Source organism: Festucalex cinctus, chromosome 14 (genome assembly GCF_051991245.1).
Source record: "Festucalex cinctus isolate MCC-2025b chromosome 14, RoL_Fcin_1.0, whole genome shotgun sequence".
Classification (NCBI taxonomy): domain Eukaryota; kingdom Metazoa; phylum Chordata; class Actinopteri; order Syngnathiformes; family Syngnathidae; genus Festucalex; species Festucalex cinctus.
This window is the reverse complement of record NC_135424.1, coordinates 9677196-9691737: the sequence shown is the minus strand read 5'-3', so window position 1 is coordinate 9691737 and position 14542 is coordinate 9677196. Positions and strand designations below refer to the sequence as shown.

The 14542-nt window shown below is 39.2% G+C and overlaps 2 protein-coding genes across 3 annotated transcripts in view; one reads left to right on the top strand and one right to left on the bottom strand.

Annotated features, from left to right (window-relative positions):
• fancl (FA complementation group L) overlaps nucleotides 1-1897 on the top strand; it is a 21669-nt gene extending 19772 nt beyond the window's left edge. For both annotated transcript variants that reach the window (XM_077495536.1, XM_077495535.1), the window contains exons 13-14: nucleotides 1274-1345; nucleotides 1735-1897. In XM_077495536.1, the coding sequence (XP_077351662.1) occupies nucleotides 1274-1345; nucleotides 1735-1770 (108 nt within the window). In that variant the 3' untranslated portion in view covers nucleotides 1771-1897. The remainder of the gene's footprint in view (nucleotides 1-1273; nucleotides 1346-1734) is intronic.
• On the bottom strand, nucleotides 1639-14542 carry LOC144001319 (serine/threonine-protein kinase VRK1-like). Its single transcript, XM_077495534.1, has 13 exons — nucleotides 14356-14542; nucleotides 13309-13443; nucleotides 11004-11059; nucleotides 10824-10893; nucleotides 10381-10468; nucleotides 10071-10179; nucleotides 9551-9643; nucleotides 9161-9293; nucleotides 6345-6465; nucleotides 5665-5723; nucleotides 4003-4181; nucleotides 2689-2871; nucleotides 1639-2518 (listed from the first exon to the last, which is right to left on the bottom strand). The coding sequence occupies exons 2-13, from the start codon at nucleotides 13436-13438 to the stop codon at nucleotides 2318-2320; spliced, it is 1422 nt and encodes a 473-aa protein (XP_077351660.1). The 5' UTR covers nucleotides 13439-13443; nucleotides 14356-14542; the 3' UTR covers nucleotides 1639-2317.

Below are 14542 nucleotides of genomic sequence, written 5' to 3'. Positions count from 1 at the left end.
GCATGTTTAACAAAACAGTATAGAAAAGTTTTTTTATATATATATATATATATATATATATATATATATATATATATATATATAAAGGCAAAAAAAGAAGGCACATTTTAAAATTGATTGAATGCACTTTAAAAAATTGCATTTTTCCCCTACAATGTGGTCTTAATCTTTTTAACACTTTATAAAACAGACAAATTGAAATTCACATCTGTCTATCAGTTTGTTTGTTTTTGTTAATCTGACCCTATTTGCAAGACCTGAAATTGTTTTATTTTCAATCTACAAAATGTGTCCTTTTTTTTTTTTTTTTCCCATTTTACAAATACTATATAATTTTCTAGATTTAAATCAAAGATGATCATATTTTTTTATTTTTTATTTTTTTTTATTTTTTTTTAAGAATGTGATGCTGAGTTATAATAAAGTGGTGAACCATCAGGACCATTACAAGCAGTGACCTACATTTGCAACCTAAATTCTAATGAAGCTGATTTATTTATTTATTTCATTTTTAAACAGTCTATTCTCTTCATTTTGTAGCGTTTCTTTTAGCTTACGATGGGGTCAAACTTCAGTAAATATTTGTAAGAAAGAAGTAAATATAAATAAACAATCAAAAGACAAATGAGTAATATGTATGTGGAAGTGTGCCTTCTTATTGGGTGTTCAGTAACTTATTCAGAACACGCAACAAGCAAGTTCCTTGCACGCAGTTCATAACATTATGTTGATACCATCAACTTGTTCAATCTAAGTTGGAAACATTGCATGGGAATTTTTGGGTAGGAACGGTTATAAACCAGGAAGTTAGTCATTTGAAGGTTGGCTCTTAATAGGGAACTAAAATTGGGGGAAAAATATTTTAGCATAATCCAGACTTGTCATGCAAGTACAACGCTATCCTATATGCTTATGACAAAAATGCTTGAATATGATAGCTCTCCATTTGATGACCCTCAACTCCCCAAGTAAAGTTTCCAATTTGAAATGTCTCCCAAAATTTCTCCCCACCCTCCTCCTATGAGCCCGGGTCCAAGTCCAGAAAGTAAACTTGTAACTTTGTTCTTCAAATGAGCTCTTCCTGCTTGAGCAAAGGCCCATTTAGGTGAGGAAAATATGGCGAGGCTTTCATGTGCAACTTGACAAAGTATTACCTGAATGTACCTTTTTAAGTGTGCAGTGCGTACAGTACATTGAAACAAATGTTATCACTTGAGACGTCGAATTCAAGGCGACGATTTGATTCAGTCGTCTTTTCTCTTTTGTCTTCCAGTGGCTGCGCGTGCTGCCCGCCAGCAGGCAGAGCTTTAACACGGTTTTTGGAGAGTGTCCTTACTGCAGCAAGGTACGCCTGCACGTCGCCTCGTGACTGACAGCCGCCTTCATAAAGGCCTTTGCTGTATAGTCAATAGATATTCAGCATGTTTAATTAGCATAGCTCAGTACATCGCGTGGCCTTCTCTTTGCTGAAAGGCTATTGGCAGCAGAAAAAGGTGCCGCATTCATAGGCAAGCTACTCGCTCCATCATCACAAAGGAGTGAGTAAAGTATGTGCCCGTGAATGCTGCGTGTCATTGAATCCGAGTCAAAAATGAACTTATTTGTGTGCATGCCTTCCAGTGTATTTGATAGCTCAGGTAGTCAGAAACCAGAGTGCACTTTATTGCATTGTTGTAAAGTATCCTTCACAAAACATTTGACTATTTAATAAGCAGAGCTCTCCTTCTATTTCAGCCCATTACTGTGAAAATGGCAGCTCACAAGTCCTGAGAAGTGGCTTTGCCTGCCACCTCGACTAAAGCAAACCCGCCTAAAAGCTAATTAGAGCCAAAGAAAAGAAACAAAGTCACTGTTCATGTTCAAAAGGCAGGAAGTGAAAATTCCTACATTGGAGAGAGAGAGAAAAAAAAAAAAAAAGTTCACGAAAGTAAAGTCCAACAGCCAGGAGAAGGGCGGCGGCCATGAAGACTGGAGCGTAAATCATCTGGGTGGCAAGCAGCTTGCTTTGCTCTCTCACATCCGACTGCGCTCCCCCTTCCGGATCACACATCTTCGGGGGTCGAGCTCGCAGGTGCCAAATATCTTCCTCATTCAAACTGATGCTGATGAGGACATCTGGATTTCTGGATCCTCTTGTGAAACGTACTCTCTGTTAACGAGGGTAATTTAAGGGTTTGCTCTGTTGGAACCAATGTCCTCTCATTCAAATAAAGAGAAAAGATTTTGTTTTCCCAGCTCGATACTTTTTTTGTTTTGTTTTGATTTTAGAAGAAATTCTTGCGAGCAATAAGGCCAACATGTACACAGGGTCTCATTCTCACAAGTTTTTAGGCCGACCTCTCTTTTCTTTGGGGGGGCCTCTTATGTAACGTGGATCAATGGGTTGGCTTCTGACGACCTCTTTATACTCCTTCTCCTCCTCATCATCTTTATCATCGTCATCATCTGAACTGTCATCTTCCTTGTAATTCTTCAAGGCTGTAGTCCTCTTCCTCAGTGTTCTTTGTACCACCTCATTCTACAAATGGGGAAAGAACAGCAAACAATTAGTTTCTCATGACTGACAAAAGATGCAAATCCATCTCAGACTAATAATGTAGAATAACTTGTTCGTAATTAGAAGCTTAACTTTCAACTTTCATCTTTTCCTGCTCTACTACTGTGAACGCTCATAAATCCGGAGCATACCTGTGGAAGGGGTGGCCCTCGTCTGCAGCTTCTCGGCACTTGTCTGGGCTTCTTCTCAACCTTGTCCTCTTCCTCCTCCTCCTCCTCATCCTCCTCATCCTTCTCATCATCATCATCGTCGTCGTCAACCACTTGCATGGCTGTAGACTTTGCTTTGGAGGGGGGTCGGCCTTTTGCTGTTCTCTGTGACATTAAATATTACACAAATATCAACCGAAAACAAAATTATGTATTTTTTCCCCTATTATTAACACATGCTGGCTTTTCACAATAGAGCTGGAATGGTGTGAGAAATTCTAATTGACCAGGCGACACCGGTGACTAATGAATCTGAAAATGGCCTTTGTCTCTGCTGACATTTCCTCTCTTGACTAAACCGCCCCGTAAATGGCCACTTCTGTTTAACTAGGGATCAAACTGGCCAACACTTTCGCATGGAAATGAAATGACACGGTGAAGGGGGGGGGGGGGACTAATTGCAGATATAAAGTGTGTGTCATCAACTTCTTCAAACGGTGGCCTGAGGGGTCGGGAAGTGATTGCGTTGAATTGGAGGAGAATCCTCCAGTGTTGGAGCCGCTCACCTCTGGTAGACATGCGCCGCCCCATCTCGCACGAGGTTAAGAGACTCAATGGTGCAAATTGGGATACTTGTGACCGGCGGCCAAATTGCTGAATGTATTGTAAATCTGATTTATATTACCTTACGTATGATTAAAGAATCAATTTGTGAGCCCTCAGGAGCTTTGTGACATCTGAAATCAATGTAGCTGGCAGAAAAGACCTCACATTAGTATTTTTTTGTTCTTTTTTTTCCCCCACAACATGCTTAAAACATCGGTTCATTAACTATAAAAAACCTATGTGGGGAATTTAAAAGCACACTACAGCTGGAGGTTGGACATTCATTCTGTTTTGAAATCAATTGATCGTGTATCAGGCATTAAGAGCACTCTACTTATGATCTTGCAACACAAAATAGCATTGTGTTAAAACGAGATTTTAATAACCAGCCATTACACCAACAGGAAGTGGAAATAGAACATAACCCAACCAGCTACAACAGTATGACCAAAAGCACATTACGTCACTTATTGTCATCAGGGGTGCAGGTGAGCTACAGCTAGGGTTGGGCAATATGGTAAAAATGTCATATCACGATTCTTTAAAAATAAATTCACGATCTCGATTTTATTTATACATATTTTTAGACTAATCTTCATATTTCTGAACATTTTTGTAAAATGTAAAAGTTAAGTCAAGGTACCACTGTGCAGTCATTTACAAGTAGGACACCTGAGACAATGTTCTCACCTTGCCCCTGGTGGGAGGATCGAGCACCTTATACATGGACCTCTCCCCTACTCCACGGGGTACAGAGAAATCCAGTTTTTCCTTTGCTCCAGTAGACAACATTTGCCTCAGGTGTTGGTAGTCTGGCTTGTCTTGAAAGCCCAGAGATTTCGCATACAGGAGCAGGGACGCCACCTCACCTGAAGACACGAGGAACGGAGTGCATGTCAGACAAGTCCAAGAGTCACTAATTGTTTTACATACTGTTGTTTGTGCCTGCCATAGTACAACCACTAGTGTTGCTAAAGATGACAAAATTTTGACTACTGTCTGTATAAAAACACTTGATATATATATATAAAGATGACTTGGCTTGACTTGATAAAATGTAATTACCTTGCTACATTTAAAAAACATTGCCGATTCTGAAGACCTTTTTACATGTAATTTACTTCCTTGACCCTTCAACCAGTGATGGGAGGCTTGAGATGCGAGTGACGGGTGAATTCAGCTCAAGGGGCTCTTGTGCCTTCTCTCAGAGAATTAGGCAGGCATAGTACGCATGTGCATGACTCAACCAGCCTCAGGCCAGATGTGTGAATTGCACATACTGCATTCGAACTTGTATCACTGACTTGCACACTCAATTTGATACATACCCTGTGTCTTATCTGTGGCAGGCAGCTGGGCTTTGTCAGCAGAGGAGTATTTGGTCTTTAACCGTACACACACGTAACCTCTCCTTATAAGTAATAAAACAAGTCCAATTTTGATATGACATTGTCAGAGGAACAAGTTTTCATTGTGCAATTACTCCATAGTACCTTGGACCTCAAGGAGAGATTATTCAAAATGGAATTTAAATCATTACATGTCATGGATTCTTATTTTTACTCACTCTTCAACGTTTACATTAAGCCACATTTAAGAAAACTGGAACAAAAACGCTCTCCTTTTGAATTACTGCTAACGCGACCTTGGCAAGGCACCGAAGCCCCCTACACTCAGATGAATACTGGATCATGACTTCTGGATTATTCATCTCTTTTTCCCGGATCCCCTGCATGTCTGAGGTCAGTTAGTGAAAACGTGGAACCGTGATTTAACAGACCTGAGATCAAGACTGTAATTCATGACAAAGAAAGCAGCCCAGACAAAAAAAAAATGGTAACAAATGTCAACAACCTGCACATTTACAAGGGCAACACAATTTGGGTCATTTCATTAATAAAGTGGTGTACACGCACACACACACACACACATTCTATGACTAGCCTAATTTGATTGTCTCTTACCGTTGAAAGTCACCAAAATGATTATCCAATATTGCAAAAAATATTACAAAGACCAATTACCGGCATTCTGTGGTGTGGACATGTCAAGAGTGTTGAGGTTTTTATGCTCAATTTGCTCAATGGTTAGTCTTTTTTTTCTTTCTAGTTTAACATGTTCAATTTGAAAGATTGCAAGACTGCGCGTCCTGAAAGTCGAACCATTCAGTGTTTTCAAGCAACGTGACATGTACCAAACGAGGTATCTACAACAGAAGAATGCTTAACCACAAAGATGATTGTGTTGTCTAACAACACGAGTTGGGGAAAAAAAATAAAACTACTCCAAAATGTCATGTCCAACTTAAAAGGTGTCAGTGAAGTCATGGAACTTCAGATTGTTGCGAATTACCTGTGCTGGCTCCACTCACTGACAGCTGCTGGACAGACTCTGGCAGGTTATCAATCAGTCTGAGCACCAAGCAGGAAAGATAAAACAGTGAGGGAATGAGCAGTAGAAACATTATGAGAGGGGAAACATTATTCAGAAGGAGATAGTGGGGTTGGAGAAAGGACACAGCGGAAATGAACGAAATTGAAGCAAATTAATCGACCAATTCCTATTACAAAATATAGAACACTTCTAATTGGATTAGTGACAATTCTAACTTGTATAAGTGGGACAAGTGCTATGCTATGCTATCTGATGGTTGAACTAAAATAGTAAATTATAAACTTAAATCCAATTTGTTCTGATCAGACTCTAACCAGGAGCAATAACTACTACATATGCAGCCTTTGCTGTGATCGTTTTATAATCCTGGAAATTACAATGTTGGGGCCTTGACATACAGTGTCAATAAAGAAGTCTCCTGTGTTTTTTTTGTGTTGATGTAGCTCAACTTGTACTTGCTGAGACAAACTAGTCTCGAGACTGAATCAATAGCAGCTGTGCTGGGCATTGTAGTGCAATATATTTTCCTCAATTATTTCAAGGCACTATATTTAGCAATCACTGATTTAAAGATTGATTCACCAGTTGTACCAATTCCAAATAAATATGTCAGGCGGCCACAGTTTGTCAGGACATACCTGGCTTTCGCTTCCATGACCTTCACTGCGTTCTTGAGGTCATTGTCCCAAGGAAGAGACCCACATAACCAGTGAAGAAGACAAAAACCAAGAATCTGGATGTCTCCACGTCTTGATGGAGCTTAGGCAAAAAGAAACAGATGCAACATAAGTCATGTATTTTATTATTCTATTTCCATCCTATTTATCTGTTTTGTTTTTATTCATATGTACCTTTCCATCGTTTAAGATCATCACTAAAATAAAATGCATAGTGTATTGTAAGCCACATACCACGCAACAATGCAATATGGACATAATACATACATATTGTGTCACTGACAAACATGCCAATTGTAGTTGCTACAATGTCATTGCTTGAAAACAAAAATGGGTTATTGCACATTTCTTTTTTTTGTGCATTAAAGAAATCAAGACCAATTTGGGCTGTTGAATTTTGTGAAAATATTTTGTGTAAATAATGTCCAAAGCAATGTTGAGTAAAATGTACAGCAGTATTTCAAGGGAATAACCTTAATTACATGTTGGGTTTCAATCCATCAAAATGACTAAATTACTGTTGAAAGCATGCACAGTATTTAAAAAGAAACTAATAAACTTAAGAGTGCTTGCATATTACTGTGTGTGAGAGAGACTGGATCTACATTAATTTGTGAAGTGCATCAATACTCGAAAACCAAGTCCATCCACAAGGGTCGAGCCCGGGGAGTTTTAGCAACTCAATACAGTAATGGCCGTCACACGTCTTTGGAGAAATTACATATCGACTGGTTTCATTTGAGGGGAGAAATCTCCTCCCTGAGCCATGACTGGCATTGATTCTCCCCAGCCAACAGGGAGGTCTGATGGGGAAGCATGGTCCTGGCCACCCAGGACAAGATAATCAAAGGGATGGTGGTAGTCCGACTGCACGATAAACAGGTGCGTAGCTGTAAATGTGCCGGCGTTTATTAATCTTGACTTATTCATCTTTGAACCATTCCGTCCTTCAGAGTGCGCACGGAATGTCAGCATGTAGGCATGCATTGTGAAGGAAAGTGTAGAGAAGAGGAAATTGCTACAATGAATGTGTATTCAGTGAATAAAACACTCATTGGCCTTCACTCGAGTCATTAAATTGTCTGGACCTGGCAGGGAAGCTAAATGATCAATGAAGATCAGGAGGTAATGAGAAGTGTTCTAAGGCTCTCTTCTTATAACCTGAAATGCTTGGAATAACATGACAAACTCAACTTGAGGATGAATGACCATGTGAGAAACTAAAAAGTTTCCAATAGGTTAAAATTAACAAAAATTTCAATGAGCAATTTTATCATTCATTGTGTCTTTTTTTTTTTTTTTTATGGAGTCTCAAAAAATAAAATAAAATAAATAAAAAATACACTAAGGTCCATAAATATTAAAACTTCAAGTGTGGATGTCCTGATCCAATATTTGTATCAGCCTGATATCAGCTGGAAGGAAAAAACAAAAACAAAAAAAAACAAAAACAGTTGAATTATGTACATTATATTGTATACAAGCAGCCCATTCCAGACTCCGCTTCTGCTCTTCTATCTATCAGCGTCTGGACTTTGCAAAGACTACAATTTGTTTTAATTTACTTTATTACGGATGTTTCTCAGGGTCATTTAATTTATTTTGTTTTTACTTTATCATTATATCACTTGATCAATACCCTTCTAACATTTCATACTAAAAAATAAAAGCATGTATCTGATATAATATTGGCTCAATATCGGTATCGGACAGTACTCTAGGATGCAATATTGGTATTATATTGGAAGTGGAAAAGATGTGTGTGGAGTGGGGACACCCCAATCATCAAGAAAATCTTTTTGGTTCTTTACACCACCCATTAGGTCTCAACTCAACTTTATTTATAGAGCGCTTAAGAACAACAACAAAAACAAAGTGTTGTATTTAAAAGTAAAAATCAGACATAAAAACAAAGACAGGTAAAACTACCAGTAATTAATAACATAAAACAGTAAAACACGACAAAACACTAAAACAATGCCTAGTCCCCATGGTGAGTGGTAAGGTGGGCGAGACCAAGTCTATGTGCTAAATAAATATTAAAATACATCCCGATGGACCTGTGATCGGTATCTATAGAAAAAACTGTTCATACAATGTTTGAAAGTACAAAATCTGAATAAAAGATCCTGATTACGACCTGCAAGGCATTGTGCAGAATGTAGCTAGAGGCTACAGAAGAATTTGACAATTACCGGTATATACATGTAAGAGTAAATTTTGAGCACAAAAGGGTGGGACGATCAAGCGTGGCTCATGCATCCTGCTAACCAAACATCAAAGTCACCGATTAAAGGGGGAAGAATGCATGTTGCAGGTTATGACTCCAGCTAATTAGTAGGTTGTTAAACAGAGACTGCGTCTGGGAATTCTGCAGGGGCGGTGGACGGACAATCGATGGTCAATGAGAAGAGAAGGATGCAAGCAGGCAATTTGCCAGTTAATGTTTTCCCAATATCAGTAGAGGGAGGTGGTGACTGACAGGCGGACAAAGTGTTTTACATGTACTGACCAACAGGGTTCAAATAAATTAATGACAAAACAGCCTCACTGTGCTTGCATATTTTTTCGTACATTATTGCCAACTACTACAAAAAATGTCATGTTTGCTCAAGATGATTAGAAGGTAAGGCCTGATTTTAGTTTAGAATATTGTTGTGTGTTTTAGAAAAAAAAAATCCTGAATGAATATACAGTATTTATAATCACAACAAATCCCCTCACATACAAATCCCAAAGTGACACAAGGACAATCTATAATCGTCATGTAAACCTACCAACACCTTTGTGAGCGTCGAGGCTGGTGTACTCAATGGTTCCATTGTGGCCTTTCTTGGGATTTTCTTTATACTCTTTTTGGACTCCATCAACACAGTACCTGCGAGCCAGCCCATAGTCGACTAAATAGAGCTAATCCAGGGGGAAAGGGGAAAAAAAACAAGAGCACATAAATTAGCTGTGTTTTTGTTTGTTTAGAAATACATGTGATAATAGATTTGTGCATCATTTGGATATTACAAAAAAATGTCACTGTTGTGACTTCTGACTTGTCAACATCAGGTGTTACCAAAGCGAGCCACTCGCGTGATTTTTTTTTTCTCTCCCACCAAATGCAGTATTACTGCATATATTTGCAATTAATAACAGAGTGAAAGTTTCAAACTAACCTCTTGAGGATTTCTAAGACCGAGCATAAGGTTGGAGGCTTTGATGTCTGCGTGAACAAATTCATTCTCGTGCACATACTCCAGTATATCCACCTACAAGTGAACAACAGAATGTCATTGGTTAAGCTCCCCTAACAAGCCGTAAGAGTTTGTTAGGGGACAGAATGTTGGGTCGATCAAATTCTTCATTTGCGTTCAAGGAATGCTTCTGCAATAAACAATGGTAGTTTGCCTCCCAACAAGAATTCACACAATGGAAAACAATTTTCTCAACATCAGTTGATGAGAAGACAGAGACAAAAACAACCAAATTAAAAACATTGACAGTATCATGGTATGGTGGCTTTACCATTAACACATATAGATACACATACACATGCAGACTGTTATGATGTGTCACAAGGGTGTTTGACTCTATTTAAGCCTTTCCATCTGTATATTTTTATCAACACTACTTCTATGGGCTATCTATGGGCTAAGTCTATTTATTTCATGAAGGCCCGATGGTCTCACCACTCACCAGTACTTGACCAACTCGGAGCACAGTAGCCTTCTTAAAGCGACCTCCATTACGCTCACTAATTTTCTGAAGATCAGTGCCCAGTCGCTCCATAACCATAAAACGATACCTTAAACAACAGAAAAGATTCACATGAGAAAGTGTTTCATTTGGTAAAGAAGGAACTAACGATTTTCTTTCTAGAAAAAATGGATTTGATTGGGTCGACCGGCTTGACATTTCAAAACTCAAGCTTGCAAAAAGCCATTGAACACCACTCAAAGCCAGCCACACAACACCAGCCAGAGTCCAGACCAAGACACATTCATACCTGTGGCCATTATACTCAGTTTGCCCTGATCCCCAGTATTTTGGGACGCCGAGGTGGTCAAGTCTTCTACTTCTCATCCATTGTTGCACTAAAACATAGTGAGAGAAGTGATTGGGGATTTGCTGTTTGCACAAGCTAGATGAATTCAGAACATTCAGATTATCAGAAATTCCTGGTGGCTCCACTCGCTGATATTGAGTGCTTCATAATAATAATAATACTAACAATAAAAATAACAAAAAGAATAAGAAGAAGTAGAATTAGAAGAAGAAGAGGAGGAGGATAAGGAGGAGGAGAAATTCTAGTTCATAAAACTACTTACATCTGGATATAAAATTGTGTTCATATCACATAGCTCTACTGTGAACCAAACAAGTGTCTGTGGCCGCATCCTCACCCAAACATACAAGCTGTTGCCATTCTGAATGTGTGCTGCTACTCACCGCTCTCTGGTTTGGCTGCCCTTATGTAGAAGCAGAGCTCGGAGAATAGGGGGCCATTCTCAAGGTACTCCTGTACAATTAATTCATCAATTCAAAATTAATCCATTAAATGCTAATTCCGTATCATAAAAACAAACCATGCATGTGCATATTCACAAACTATATATACCGGGTACTCACGAGTTTTATCACAAAGTCGGTATCCGTTGAGACGGGGCTGCCAATGTCTTGGGATGCTTGAAGATGTTATGAGACAGACAGGGAAGAAGAGTTTGCACACAGTCCAGGTGTAAGTCATCCATGATATTGAAAAACAAGCACAAATCAAGGCACGATTTAGTCTTCAGGAAAAAAAAAAAGAAAAAAAAAAGAAAATCAAAGTTTGTAACAAGTTTTACTTAAGTACTGATACATAACTCACGTGCATAGAGCTATTACTTTCTCTGTGGTTGTTGTTGCTATATAGATGTGTTAAAAAAGGAAAGAAAAAATAAAGAAGAAGAAAGGTACTTAAAATTTCATTTTAAAGGCAAACATGGCACTGCTAACGTGTCATTTTTACAAAATGGCTTAATGTGGGACCCTGTAAAGGTAGAGGTCCCTAGTGAATGTCTATCCCTTGTGGGTCACCACAGAGGCATGCATACAAACTCCTGTAATTCCTATACCATTTATACTTGATTTTAATACCCTATAATTAAAGCAGAAAATCTGCGGTTTAAAGCATGTTTGTTCGTTTCGTTTCACTACCATTGTGGTGGTGTCAATCGCCAAAAAGATTATAATTGTGTCTACGTCCCAATATTTAAAGGAAGGCTCCTTTAATTTTACATGTATGGCTTGATTGGCAGTAAATAGTTAGTATAGCTACGAAACATGCATAAGAGCTGAAGAATACACTCCTATATTGATTTATTTAACTTTTTTCAACATAGAAGTACTTCCGTGTTGCAACGCCCCCGAGTGGTGACGTCACTAGTGTGTATACTCGCTTGGGGAACAGTAGTTCACGCAGACATAACAACGAGGAAGACACAAACGTCAGTTATGCCTTACTGTATTGCAAAATTTTGCAAGGCGTCGGCAAGGAAAAACCCGCGAGACCCCCCCCAAAAAAAAAAAAAAAAAAAAAAAAAAAAAAAAAAAAAAAAAAGCTACTTGAGTAGACAATGGTTTGTTTGCTAAGTGCTGTCAACCTCCCGAAGGACAAGCAGGCGTGCGCGCAGCGAACATTTCAGGCATGAGGACTTCGAATATATGTTACAATTTGAGATGGGGTACGCCACACGCCTAATACTAAAGCCCAACGCAGTACCGAGTATCTTTAAAGAACCAGACGTGGGAAATAATCAAGCCGATGGAGGAGCCGCAACTGCTAGCAACACGGAGCCTTCACTCTCACAACAGCCGCCACAAATCGAGGTCTTACTACGGCCACTGAAAGATCTCGGAGAAGCGAAGCAAATTTAAAGCGAAAGGTAGGCATGTTTCGGGGGTGGGGGGGCATTGGTTATTATACTGCACGGACTGTTTTATTTCATAATTCATTTGAAGGTGGCCAACGCAGGGGCACGTCGGCACGTTACCGTAATGCACAGTATTAACAATCGTTGGGGCGGCTGGCTTGACTTCGTCTTTTCGAGTGGCGGCTGGCCTGACCGCAGTGGGACGCTACGCAAAAAAGAAAAAAAAAACAGCTAGGGGAGGTTGGGTGCTGTAACGACGATACATTTAATTTTACTATTTTTTCTTTTTCCTGAAATATTTCGTCAGTTCCACACGTTTTGCATTGCTCGTACTGTGTGTCACTTTACCTGTTGGATATTTGCTCCTCCAAGACTTTTCTTCTTCACATCTTTCATCGCAACCAAAGCTATCCTGAGAATGTCTATTTAGTATTGCCATGTTGAATGTCTCATGTTCCAGGATGCAGTTGAGATTGTCCGCAAGGAACCGATCCTCGAGTTCTTTCATTTCCAGACAGCACACATTCATTAGCGGATTGTCCATTCCTGCAGCTCCCGCACGAGCACCACTCACCCCCCCGCCTGATTCACTCGTTCGTCAAAGTTTATTTTGTGCCCGAAAAGACCATCTGGCGCCACAACTTTCACATCCAAGGCAGACTTTCCTTCGGTAGTGTTATTTTGTCGTGTTGGCTCGAAGCGATAAGGTTTAATCCTTCCGGGTTTGACGCTAGATGCACGGCTGCGTTGCATAGTGCTTCCATAGTGTAGCGTTTACACACTAGTGACGTAAACATCCGGGTTATTTAGTCACGTGTAACAAACATGCCGGCGTTCGATTCATTTTAACAATGGTTTAAAAGTTATTAAATGTACATAAAAAAATAATCACGTCACCAAATTAATTATTGAAAAAGTAGCAACTTTTTGCTGCTAAAAATGGATCAATAAGTAAAGTGTCCCTTTAAGGATCGGACCGTGTGTGTTAGTGTGCAGTCATCAGATGGTGTTCTGATTACCGTGGTAGATCAGTCCAAAGCCACCTTGACCTAAGATTTTCCCCAGCCTCCATTTCTTCTTCGTCTGGTCAGTCAGTATGAAGCCATCCGGGAGCGGTTTGGGTAGCGCCCTCTTTTTAGGAGCTGTCATTGAAACTAAACATATTAAACAAACAATATGTTATATTGATACCAATACAATAGAAAATCATAATAGCCAATTTGAGTAATTTTTTAAATTAATCTGCAATGTATAGACGGACCTAAAACATACGTATGAAGAAAACATAGGTGATCATAATTCAATTATTTGTGAGAATTCTCATGGCACCCAATCTATCGCAACTGGACTGCTCTGTCTTAGAAGACGTTCCGCCTCTCATCCAAGTATTTGTGAGAAGAAAAACATTTTCAAAAGATGAATAGGAAAAAAAAAAGAAGTTTGACTATCTGAAAAATATGCTTATTGTGATATAAGATGGTCAGTGACTGAGTGGTATCATTTACCTTTTGTTTGCATTACAAGGCTTCTTATACCCCTTCAATTGATTATTGAAAAGTTGTAACATGTGGAACAAACCTTTCAATTGAAACCAATACAGTCATTTAAAAAAACTCTTTAATACTGTCTTGGGTCATGTCTCAAAATACAAAGCAGGTCGAGGACGACATCGGAGCATATGTAATCTTCGAGAACGACAGCAGAGCATATGTAATCTTCTAGCATCAATTAGTGTGAAATATTTCGCCCGTGTTTGTACTGCAAAAAAATAATGGCATCAATTCCAAATCAATAATATGCCGATGCTATATCACGCGTCACAAAACGTTCGCCTTTAGATATGTTTTTGCCGTTGTTACCATATTACATTATCGTGAATTCAAAACTCGCAGCATCGCCACACTAACTTTTCCATAATTGTACGCTCAGCAATCCTTATTCCTTTGACAAATACAGTCGATATAACTAAGTACGGTTTGCAGTAGGGGCAGCTAAAGTAGCAGCTAACTTAGAGCTAACTTAGCCATGTGGGTAACATTCTAATCGAGTCAACGAGCAATACGTACCAAACTGCAAAGGGTATTACCAGCGTGTCAGGTTTGTTTCGATGCAAGAAGGTAACAATGTGCAGTCGTCGGTAATTCGTCAGTGAGAAATTTGTCAAAACTGTTGCAGACAAACACGTCAAAGACAGGTTAAAAACGGAACCCCAGCACTTCCTGAAACTTTTCCCTCCGGCTACAGTATAATCCA